The following is a 12,949-nucleotide window of genomic DNA, read 5'->3' as shown; positions in this document are numbered from 1 at the left end:
TGAATGATCAATTGTTCAAAACTTCATACTCCTTACTTAATTCATATTTAAATTACTAACTTTTTTTCTGTGGATAACATGATACCGTAGGATTTCCCATATAACCTTCGATACATAAGCATACTGGAGTATGGTGTGCTACATTACAAACTGCGTTGACTCCACAAGCACCTTCACAAGGATTTACACATTTGTTGTTGGAACAAGCTTGATCGAAATGGCAATCGTTATTTGTCACACATTCTGGACGGCATCCCATGTATGGATCTCCAAAATAACCAGGGACACATGTGCAAGCGCCAGCTGAATTTTTTTCCGTACATAACGCATTTGGACCACACGGCGATGGATCACAAGGGCTTTCGTATTCACTTGCAACAGTCACTACGAGAATGAAACAATACAATATACTTTGGTGTAAACATATAAAACTTTGTTGGTGTTACCAAAATGAGACTTACCAATAAAATAACAACCACTAAAAGGGTCACCGGTATAGCTTTCTTGACATCGACATACAGCTTTGTGTGAAATCACCATACAATCAGTGTGTGCGCCGCAAGAACCATCGCAAGGTGTCATACATTTTTCGCGAATACAAGCAAGATTGCTAGGACATTCTTCGTCATAAATACATTCGGGGCGACAATTCGGGGCTCTGCCCACGTAACCAGCCATACATGAACAAGCTGGTGTTTCACCTACCATTCGACATTGTGAGTTTGGTCCACATGGAGAAGGAATACATGGATTTTGTGACGGTTTTGGTTCAGGACCTTAAAAGATTTAGGTTTTGTTATTATTAAGTTTTTGTTAATTTCTATGTTATGTTAGATTTATTAACGAAAACACTTACGTTGTTCATAAACACATTGTATAAATGGATCACCAATATAGTTACGGGGGCAACTACATAATGCATTATGGTTCACAACATTGCATTTCGCGTCTTTCCCGCAAGCACTGATACATGGATCTACGCATTTTTTGTTAATGCAGGCTTTGTTTGGCATACAGTCACTGCTAACCATACATTCGGGATGACAAGAAGGGGGTGAACCGAAATAGTCGTCCTGGCACGCACAAATGGCGTGTCCATGACTTTCTCGACAAATACTATTAGGCCCACATGGCGATGGGTTGCACGGCTGGACGGGTTTCTGTTTATCTATTTGGCCTAAAACGTTTAACAAATACGAATCAAATATATGAACCAATTTTCAAATGTAATATACAAAGAAAGTACTAAATAAATGTTTTTCTTACTGATAAAACAGGAAGTAAATGGATTTCCTTCGTATCCAGAGAAGCACGCACAAGAGGGTGCATGGTTATTTACTCGACACTCCGCATTCATACCACAAACGCCAGGACACGGATCTTTGCATTTGTTATTAATGCACGCTCTATCTTTGGGACAGTCGGAATTAAGAACACATTCTGGTCGACATTCTACGTATGGATCACCATAATAGTCGGGCAGACAAGAGCATGAGCCCGCTCCATGTCTCTCTTTACACACGGCATTAGCACCACAAGGTGATGTGGAGCATGGGCTTTCTAGTTGCGGTTCAATAACTGTAATATATTTGCATTCGTTAATAACATTTATCTGGGATGATTAGTACCGATTATTGTTGTTGCAACACTTACTTGGAGTTAAATAACAACCGGAAAATGGATCCCCAGTGTAATCTTTATCACATGTGCATATGGGGATATGCTTTACAACGTTACAAGTAGCGTGTATGCCGCACGAGCCCGGACATGGATTGCTGCATTTTTCAGATATACATGCTAAGTTACTGGGACATTCAGAATTTAACGTACACTCAGGTCTACAATTTGGTGGTCGTCCAATGTAGTTGTTTATGCATGAGCACACTGGTACTCCACCTAAATCTTTACACTGAGAATTTGGTCCGCAGGGACTTGGTAGACAATTGTCGACTGGCTCCATATGTTCTGCGCGAAAAACATTAATAATAATGAATAGTAATAATACCAATTTTTTTTAAGTTTGGGTTTAAAATTAAATCAAAATAACTTACTGTCTTCCAAGTAACATCGCACAAATGGATCACCAGTATAGTCAATAAAACAACTGCAAACTGGATTATGATTGACAACATGGCAATTTGCATTTACACCGCAAGTACCCGGACATGGGTCTTGACATTTTTGATTAACACACGCTTTATCAGGTCGACAATCCGAACTCACAATACATTCAGGCCGACAATTTGGTGGAGATCCCACACACATATCGAGACATGTACAAACAGCATGACCGTTAAAAGTTCGGCATTTACTATACGGGCCACATGGTGAAGGGTGGCAAGGATTGACAGGTTCTTGGATAGCTGAAGTAAATAAAAGTATATAAAGAAATAACAATAAAGAGTTCAGATAAAGTATAAGGAGAATAAAGAAAGAGATTCTTACTTATTATAGGATTACATGCATGAAGAGGATTTCCAGAAAATCCAGTCAAGCAATAACATGAAGGTGCGTGATTGGTCACTTTACATTCAGCATTTCGCCCACATGTGCCCGGACAAGGATCTACACATTTGTTATTAAAGCAAGACCTGTCCGGAGCACAATCTGTATTCATAACACATTCCGGTCTACAACCCTGATATGGGTCCCCATAAAATTCATCTATACATGTACATGCACCTGCACCGTTCCTTTCCCGACAAATTGCATTAGATCCGCAAGGTGAAGGATTGCATGGTTGTCGAGGAACTTCTTTAGAAACTGAAAGTAGGGTGGAAAAAGTTCATGAACAAGTTTTCATGCAGTGATACTATCAATAACTACCGAAGCTTAAGAATGCGGAAATAAAAAAAACAAACTTACTTTCAAATGGACTACACCCAGCAAAAGGATCTCCAGAATAACCATCATCACAGGAACATATAGGCTGGTGGTTTTGTACGGAACATTTAGCGTTGAAGCCACAAGAACCGACACAAGGGTTGATGCAGGTACCCCTAAGACACGCGAGGGCGAGTGGACAGTCTTGATTGATGAGACACTGTGGACGGCATGCAGGTGGCGCGCCCAATGTTCCAGGTTCACAGGCGCACACGGCGCGCCCCAGTTCGCTACGGCAGGTTGAGTGTGGTCCGCACGGCGACGGAAGACACGGGTTTGGTGCTGGTGCCGTAATACCTAACATCATCATTATTTAAAGTAATTTACTCACATTATTTACGCCCATTTTAATCGGCTTCCTACACTATACAACGACTTTTTTCAACACTAGATATATTTAATTCCCGTCGCAACTCTTTCAAAAAATATATGCTTAAAACACTATCAGACATTTAATGTCACTAAATCAAGCCGCTTTTAATACATAGGCTTTGGTTACACATACGCACACACACACACACACACAACCATATCCTACACGCATTCTCTCTCATGTAATTGTTAAGTCTGTAAACTTTCTAATTGGTGTTGCGATATAATTTTTTTCGTAATATGGTTAAATAAGCTGTAAGATTTTTCTAAATAAATAAATTCACTTATAAAGAAACTGATTAAATTCCAATAAAATTTAAATGAAATGAAGGTAATGAACACTATTAACACTTACTCTTTCTATAACATTTGATAAACGGATCGCCTTCAGGCATGTTCTCAGGACAGGTACAAATAGGGTTGTGCCCAATCACGTGACAGCGAGCCTCGAGTCCGCAGCTGTTTACACAGGGGTCTTTACACTTTAGATTTATGCAGGCTTTAGTAGGAGGACAGTCGGAGTTAACTGCGCACTCCGGTCTACAAGTAGGAGGGGCACCCAGATATCCAACACGGCAGGAACATGCAGCACGGTTGTTAACTACATGGCATTCACTGTTTGGTCCACAGCTAGAAGGTTCGCATGGATTGAATGGTGTTGCTGAAATAATATTAACAAAACATTAATTGAAATATGACTTATTAAAACTATTAATGATTTTAAAGCGGCTTTAAAAAAACGAAGGAGGAAGTTAGCAATAGGACGTGCAATTTTTTTGCAGAACATCTAAATGTCCAATGCTATTTGTATTTTGTTTAAAAGAAAGTGTTTAACTTACGTGTTCTATATTCTGGTCTGCACGATGAAAATGGATCACCTTGATATCCTTTGAAGCATGTACATACGGGTACATGATTAGTCACCACACACTCAGCATTGAGGCCACATAAATCTCGACAAGGATCTCTACAATGATTGGATAAGCACGCCAGGTGGTTAGGACAATCTGAATTTGAAATACATTCTGGTCGACATCCTCCCGCGTACGGATTACCAATATTTGGTGGAATACAAGAACAGCGAGCTGCGTTGTTAATAACGGTACATTGAGTATTCTCACCGCACGGTGATGGGTTGCATGGCGATACGTTTTCGTCTTTGTTCACTGCAATACATCCTATAAATGCATCGCCCCTATAGCCTTCCATACAACTACACAATGGTGTATGGTTAATAACGTTACATTTAGCGTTGTTTCCACAAGCGCCCACACATGGGTCACTACATTTTTCATTAATACAAGCTTGATTTGGTGAACATTCTTGACTAATTACACATTCTGGTCTACAGAAAGGTGGAGTTCCTGAATAGTTTGGCTGGCAAGAACATACTGGATGGTTTGATCTTATTTCACAAACGGAGTTTGGTCCACAGGGTGAGGGCACACATGGATTTTTATCAGAAGATGGACCTTCAACAAACGCTGTACAGGCTACGAAAGGATCTCCCGTTGCCCCGGGTCCACAACTACAAATTGGATTATGGTTGACTACGATGCAATTAGATCCTACTCCACAGCTTCCTTGGCAAGGGTTAACACATTTTTGGTTTACACAAGTGTCTTTTTGTGCACAGTCAGAATTGCTTACACATTCAGGTTGACACATTGGTGGTATTCCTCTAAATCCTGGTAAACAAGAACATATAGCAAAACCTGTTTCTGAGACTAAGCAACGGCTGTATGCACCACACGGTGATGGATCACATATAGATAATGTAGAAGGTATTTTGGGTTGTGTCTGGCACCTAATATAGGGATCGCCTGTAAGATTTGGAGGACAGTAGCATACTGCGTGATGGTTTACGGTTTCACATTGCGCCCCTATTCCGCAAATATCCTTGCAAGGATTTTCGCATTTGTTATTTAAACATGCTTTATTTAAACTGCAATCACTGTTAACCACACATTCTGGCCTGCATGAAATATACGGATTTCCATAGAAATTAGGGAGACATTGGCATGTTAGTATCCCATTTATTTCGTCACACACGGCGTTAGGCCCGCATTGCATATTATCACATAGCTTGGGTTGTATAACTAAAATAAAAAGATTAACATTATAAGAAAAAAGTTCCAAGTAATATGATATTAACAAAATGTCGCATTACTTACCTTGAGTATTTACTTTACAACCCTCATATGAATTTCCTTCAAAGCCAGGTTTGCAGCGACAAATAGGTTCGTGGTGATAGACCGAGCATTCAGCATTCAGACCACAAGAACCGGCACAGGGATCGACACATCTGTTTCGAATACAAGCCTTATCAAACGTACAGTCAGAGCTTAAAAGACATTCTGGTCTACAAGCAGGATTGTTAATAGAGTTGGGTCCAACACATAAATCGCACACTGCAAATTTATCACCATATGTGTCACAATAAGAATTAGGGTCGCAAGGATTCGGTGAACATGGTTGTACTGTAGTATTGTCAGGTGTTATTATAATCGCTGTAACAAATAAAACCAATTAATATAAAATCACATAAATTAAGAAACACGTAATAATTATATAAATTCCACTTACGTCGGTAAAGACATTGTATTAATGGATCACCAATGTACCCCTCCGGGCACAAGCACGACACTGTGTGATCTGAACATAGACATACGGCATTAATTCCGCATATGTTGTTGTTATCACATGGGTCAACACATTTTTGATTTATACAAGCTTCGCCCGATGCACAATCTGCGTTCATTATACATTCCGGTTTACATTCTATCAGAGGATCACCGTGGAATTCAGGTAGACAGGCACAAATGGCCTTCTCACCAACATCTTGGCATATTGCATTAATGCCACAAGTAGTTCTTGCGCAAGGCCTATTCGATTTTTGACTTTCTGGTTGTAAGCAACAAACAAGGGGATTTCCTTCATAGCCATCTTCACAAGCGCAGACGGGATGATGAGTTTCCACGTAACATCTAGCATTTATACCGCAAACTCCAGGGCAAGGATCACGGCATGTGTATCCAATACAGGCCTTATTGGATGGACATTCGTCGTCTATTTCACACTCTCGGGAAACACAGCCATTCAAACTGTAAGGATCACCAGTACTGCCTTCTGGACATAAACAGGAGAGTTGGCCTTCATAGTTTACATTACATATCGCCTGTGGCCCACAAGGATTTGGGCTACAAGGATTCCGTTGTGGTTGACAGCCAATATACGGGTCACCGATAAATCCTGCTTTGCAAAAGCACATTTCAGTGTTACTACTGACATAACAATCTGCATTACTTCCGCATTTTCCAGGTTTACATAATACTTCTGGTGGTAAGTAAGCTTGATGATTACATGATTTATAAGGATTACCGATGGTATTTTCAGGACAATAGCACGCTGGGATTCTGTTTGCATCACAACGAGCACCAACACCACAAGTATTAGGTTCGCAAGGATTTCTGGCTTCAACACAACCCCTCACTGTATTAGGACTTTCTACATATCCTAATAGACACGTGCATTTTGAGAAACCGTTAGATAAAACAGTACATTGTGTATTAGGACCGCATGGAGATGGATTACAAGGATTATTTGGCAGTTGGCATGGTTGACGAGGTGGGTTTCCCTCATAGTTCGGCAAACAGAAGCACGCTGGTTTGTTTTCTATCACCCTGCATCCTGTATTTGGTCCACATGGGTTAGGTTCACATTCATTTCCTTCGGGAACTGAAAATGTTGTGAAAATTACTTTATCTAAAGATTTATCGAGAAAACAAAATGTATGAATCGAACAGCGTTGACTTAGTTGTCAGGCGTGCGTATTTTCAATCCTACATTTAATCCCCAGCGTGTATATTGATACATTGTGGGTTATTTTTTATTTGCGCTATTTTGACACTTGCTAATATTATGAAAAGACCCAAAGATTTTTCTTGTTTAAAATAAAGTGATCAATGAAACAGGTGGAGAAATACGTCTGCTAGATTGCGTGGTTCCGCGACTTCATACAAATGTGTATATGTTATACTTAATACTTACTACAATTTTTGAATGGATTTCCAGTTAAACCTTTAGGACAGAAGCAAATGGGATTTCCATTGTCATTTTCACATAAAGCGTTATTACCACATGGATTTGGAACACATGGGTTTGTTGGTGGTTCACAACCAATCGATGGGTTCCCAGAGAATCCAGCTAAACATTTACAGGACGCACGGTGGTTTATTACATCGCAAACGGCATTGATTCCGCAGCGGCATGGTGAATCACATTTACCATTTATACAAGCTTCTGTATTTGGACATTCGTTGTCTGATCGACATCCTTGTACTAAAAAATGTAAAACATGTTAATATTACTGTTACGTCGTTAAAGAGGCGTATAAACGTCAAGAACCGACTTTGATTTTTTTGTATGTTGATGTTAAAATTAAATCAGTTACCTTGATAACATTCCAAGAAGGGATTTCCAGTAAAACCAGCTAAGCATTTGCATTGAATACCGTGACTCGCAGGGTAACATTCGGCATTATCACCGCATGTATTCACAGCACAAGGGTTAATACACACTCTATTTAATCTGTCACACAATAGCTCCGGAGGACAATCTTCATTATACTGGCAAACTGATCGAGATTCAACCACTAAAAATATATTATTTATTAAAAACACATTCGGTTTTGCCTAAGTTATTTCATTAAAATCCATCTTCCTACCTGGTACACATCCAACGTATCCGTTTCCTTGGAATCCTTCGATGCAGCTACAATCCGAACCATGATTTGTGTTTATACAGACGGCGTTAGGTGCACACGGGTTGTGTATCGCACACGGATGCTGACATGCATTATTTATACAAGCCTCCGTCACAAGACATTCTTCATTTCGAGTGCAACCGGCTGAGTGAAATGTAAAAAAATATTTATATTTACACATGCAATTTTATATTCACAGAGCTCCAAGAACGATATTGTACAGCAAAACAATTTTATACATCTTAATATTAATTGTGTTTCATTAGTTTAATTTGCGATCTCGTCACTTCTCATTACTTTAAATGTATTCAATGTTGGTCTCATTCGTCATCCATGCTAGTTTCGTACAAAAACTAACCCCATGTGTACTTGTAAATAAATACTATCTTACCTACTATACCTACTTTTTCTCAATAGAATACTTTTTATAATAAGTATATGTTTAAACATTACAGAGTTTATAAATATACTAATAATACTAATATACGTACATAATGAGTTGTTTTTAATTTTAGGATTTGAGACAAAGTGAAGCTTACTTATTTTAGGTGAACATTTTACAGCTGGATCTCCTTCATGCCCGGCTGGGCATGAACACATGGGTCTTTGTTTTACGGGATTGCAATTAGCTCCAGCTCCACATACGTTATCAAATTCACATGGATTTTGACATAGTCCCATAAAACAGGCTTCAGTTTCTATACAGTCGCGATCAGAATGACAAGGTTCTGGTGCTTTAGGTGTCCCAGGTGATTCTAGTATGTTACATGGTTTATTAATAATTAGTGTGTTAAATAGCTTGAGATCTTAGAAATTATTATTTACAATATTAAACATTATTTATTTTGTACAGTTAAAAATATATTTCTTATTTATACACATTTTGTCCGATATAACAACGTACTCGATAGATATTAGACGAAAAGGTAAGTTTATATATAAAAACATAATGATTTGTATAGAAATATGCTTTATAAAAAAGAGCATACCTCTAACGCAGTTGTCCCTGGCCTCGTCGTTACACTCACAAACTGCTACATGGTTGAAAACATTACAGGTTTTATTCTGTATACACGGATTCTGGACCTCACACGGATTTTGGCAAACCCCGTTTAGACAAGATTTGTTTATATTACAGTCAACGTCAAATGTACAATCAACTCTAGTCGTAACATCATCCAAATCGTAAGTTTGTGTCGATTCAGTAAATAAAGTAGTCTCAGTCCAGGCGAAAATATCAGTGTCTTTTTGCCTCGAAGATAAGTTATCAGAAAATGCATTGAAAGTTGATGATATTGTAGAAGGGTATTTATTTTTTCCTTTATTTACCTCAGATATTTCTGTAGTTGTATCAATATTTGGATTAGTGGTTACGTCGTATTTGTCGGTAGAAGTTGATGTATACCCATCGAGTATTTCAGTTTTACTAATTTCTTCAAGAGCAATAGAGGTAACACTTTTGAATTCGGTAGAAGTGACGTCATCTGTTGTAGGTTGCGTCGACTCAGAATACTTGCCCGATTGTGTGGTTTGAATGTTTATTGTTTCCAGAGTAACTGTGGATCTATTTTCATATTTTGGAGTAAACGTATTTGCATCATTATCTATTGATTGAAATGATTCTGTTGTAAGTTTTAATATATTCGATTTTTCTGTTGATGTAACATCAATTACGTAGTTTTTAGTTTCCTTGGGTGTTACTTGAGTAGTTTGGATATCATCATCAACAGCAATTGTAGAAGCCATACTAGATTTTATTGTGGTGATAACCTCTATCGATGGATTTTTGTTATCCTCTTCTTTTATTACAACCATATCCATTCCCTTAGAAAATGTATCTTTTAAATATGAATTTGTTGTAGATTTTTCGAAGGTTGATGGTTGATTGGTGGTCAGCTGCGTTATACTAGTGTACGGAATATCTGAGTCAGATTCATGTTCAAGATTCTGACTCGTTGAAATTCCAATATTTTCAGCGGTTGTTGATTCTGTGGTTCCGGGCAAATAATTATTCTTACTACCTATATCTTGTACAACCGAAGTTGTTTCTGTAAACATATGATCTTGTGTTGTCGCAATAGCTTCAATATTCGTTGTGTCATAGGATGTAAAATCTAAAGAAGTTTGTTCTGTTGTTTCTGTATCTAAAGTAGTGGAAGCAGTTGTTGTAAAAAAATCACTATGTGATTTTTCACGTGTATATTTTTCTGTGAAATATGCATTATGTTCGCTATATCTATTTGTTGATGTGTACAGTTCATACGAATCTGTATTTGTTTCAACGCTATTCATATCAGAAATATCATCCGTCTCAGGATTATTAACTTTATTACCTACACTATAAACGTTTTGAGTAACGTCTGAATAAGTTGTATGTAATGTACTTTTTCTTTCATTTCCATCATTTACACCGAAATTTTTATTAGTTGTACTGGCAAATTCTGCACTTGATTCATAATTACTGTGTATTGCCTCTGTAGAAACTATATTTTCAATAGGAACTTTTTTCGTATTCTCCGACTTATCAAATCCTATGCTATTAACACCATATGTAGTGGTACCATCGTTTCTGGTTTCCACATAGGTAGTTTTAAATTCTCTACTATCTGTAGTTGTTTCTACACTCATAGCTGTTTTTAAATCTGATGGATTTGTATAATCAGAACTACTATATTCAATTGTAGGTATACTAGCCTCTGTAGAATTAATTTCTGAAACATCAAGAATATTGTTTGTTGTCATACTGATTTCTGAAATTTCTTTATAATTTGTTGAGGTAACATCAGTCAAAGAATCAGTGGTGAATTTAATATCGACGTCAGTGCTTTTTCTAGTTGTGTACTCATCATATTTTACCATTAAACTGTCAGTTGGTGTATTTTTTGAATCATAAACTGTTGAAGCCGTGGTAAAAATATGTTCATTTTCATTTGTACCCGCAAATAATATTTTGTGTTCTGTCGTTTCTGATGTTGTGTAGTGATTCTGTTCTGGACTGGTTTGTGATATAATTAACTCATTTGAGGCAGTTGTGCTACTTTCAGCAGAAGTTTCAGTATGGTCAGAGAACTTTTGTTGGCTTAATGAGTACGTGGAAGATTCCACTTCTCGAGAACTCTCAGATATTGTATGTTCTAATTCAGGTTGATTTACACTGTCAGTAGATACAACAAAGGTATTAACGTTTTCAAAGTTATCTAAAGTACTTATATAAGTTTTATGATTATTTTCGCCAGGAATATATGAAGTAGAATCTTTATTTGTATACTTAATAGTGGAATCTTGAATAGTGGTACTTAAAATTTTATCCTCTGTTCCTACATTTGATGTTGTCATTGAATTTGTATTTGTCATTTCTTCTGCATCGGTATTTATGAAGTCAAATTGACCAGTCACTACTTCGTTAGAACCTACAGAAGAAGTTTCAAATGTTGTCAATACATTTTCAGTATTATACATGTATTTTTCTGTGTTGTAAGTCGGTACGTCTTTTTCATTTCTTGTATATAAACTTTCCATTGTATGTGTTTCCATCTGATCACTTATAGATGTTGTTATCTTTATATTATCTTGGCTATTTACATTTAATTTATCTGTATCAAAATATGTGGTAACTGTACTAGCTTCCACTTCTACCGGAATATTAGTTTTCTTGTCATTTGCTTGTGGATTTAACTCAGTTATGCGACTTGTAGTATAGTTAATGTCATCATAAACATCCAATTTGTCCGTATTCAGTACTTTCGGGGCATCAGTAACTAAGGAGGCTTTATTTTCTACTTCTTCACCAACACTATCTTCACCAGGATGTGTCGTAATGCTGTAGTTTATTTCAGTTACTGTAGTTGACCCTTTTGATTTAGAAGTAGATCTTTGAGGTGTTGTATTAGTTATTGTGGTTTCAGTATCCTCTGTTAAAGTTGTAAAGTGGGTACTTTTTGTGCCTGGTGAATAGTCAGATGATGTCACAAACTGCTCCTTGTTACTTTCTTTTATTGTAACGATGTCAGAAGTACTGCTATCATCAGCTTCTTGCAAATTTTGTGTTGTGATATATTCTGTTATTAAGGCATATTCCGTAGTTGATATATCTGGTATTTCAACAGTTTGATCTCCTCTTTCTATACTGTAAGTTTTCTTTGTTGATAGATCGTTTTGAAGTGTTTCATTATTAGGTTGTTTTGTAGTTATATTTATAGGATTTGTAACTGCAGTTTTGAAATTTGAATCATACGTATTTTGTAGATTTCTTCTATTTTCTGGAGTTTTTGTATTTCTATTTTCATTGACACGTTTATGAGTGCCGCTAGTTTCATTACGATTTAAGTAAGGCTTTCCAGTTGTTGAGTTCTGACTTTTACTTACAACCACCTCACCACTGTCTATAACTTCTTGATTTTCTGAAGGTGGTGACGTTATTGAACTACCTAAGTCTTGACTTAACGTTGTACTTGAATCAAAGAAATTATCAGTAAGAGATGTAGTCGAAAGTTTCTCTGGAATAGTTGTTTCCGTTACTACAAAAGTTGTATCTGTTATATCATTAGTCTCTGTAATGTCATAAGTCATAACGGTACTGTATGGGGATTTTGAGGTCAAACCAGTTAATTCTAAAGTATTAGTAGTTGTTTCACTCGTTGAAAACTGATCTGTGGTAGTATCGGAGTTTCTTTCGGTTAGTGGGACATGTATAGGCCGAGCATCTGTTAATAAAAATAATACAAATGTCTTAACAATATACAAACTATTAAACAAACAGGCTAGGAAATTCTATAGGTTGGAGAAAATAAGTTATAGAAGCATTTAAAAAGAAAAATGGATTGTTAAAAATGGATTGTTTTGAATAAAACTAATACATGTATCTAAAATGCATGAGAATAACAAATAAATTTCACATATGAATTTCACTATCCCAACACCAAGTCAAGC

The 12,949-nt window shown here is 37.0% G+C and overlaps 1 protein-coding gene across 7 annotated transcripts in view; it reads right to left on the bottom strand.

The window, feature by feature from the left end:
• Positions 1-12,949, bottom strand: part of LOC125053425 — a 91,585-nt gene that overhangs the window by 50,873 nt on the left and 27,763 nt on the right. For 4 of the 7 annotated variants that reach the window (XM_047654801.1, XM_047654802.1, XM_047654804.1 and 1 more), the window contains 17 exons: positions 9,010-12,723; positions 8,560-8,775; positions 7,982-8,164; positions 7,709-7,909; positions 7,306-7,596; positions 5,842-6,993; positions 5,430-5,765; positions 4,095-5,354; positions 3,611-3,916; positions 2,866-3,180; positions 2,446-2,763; positions 2,052-2,363; positions 1,654-1,965; positions 1,267-1,578; positions 857-1,177; positions 462-776; positions 61-384 (listed from right to left, as the gene is read on the bottom strand). In XM_047654801.1, the coding sequence (XP_047510757.1) occupies positions 61-384; positions 462-776; positions 857-1,177; positions 1,267-1,578; positions 1,654-1,965; positions 2,052-2,363; positions 2,446-2,763; positions 2,866-3,180; positions 3,611-3,916; positions 4,095-5,354; positions 5,430-5,765; positions 5,842-6,993; positions 7,306-7,596; positions 7,709-7,909; positions 7,982-8,164; positions 8,560-8,775; positions 9,010-12,723 (10,188 nt within the window). The remainder of the gene's footprint in view (positions 1-60; positions 385-461; positions 777-856; positions 1,178-1,266; positions 1,579-1,653; positions 1,966-2,051; positions 2,364-2,445; positions 2,764-2,865; positions 3,181-3,610; positions 3,917-4,094; positions 5,355-5,429; positions 5,766-5,841; positions 6,994-7,305; positions 7,597-7,708; positions 7,910-7,981; positions 8,165-8,559; positions 8,776-9,009; positions 12,724-12,949) is intronic. The other 3 variants (XM_047654806.1, XM_047654807.1, XM_047654805.1) reach the window with 3 other exon arrangements.

Source organism: Pieris napi, chromosome 10 (genome assembly GCF_905475465.1).
Source record: "Pieris napi chromosome 10, ilPieNapi1.2, whole genome shotgun sequence".
Lineage (NCBI taxonomy): Eukaryota > Metazoa > Arthropoda > Insecta > Lepidoptera > Pieridae > Pieris > Pieris napi.
This window is presented reverse-complemented; position numbering and strand designations above follow the sequence as displayed.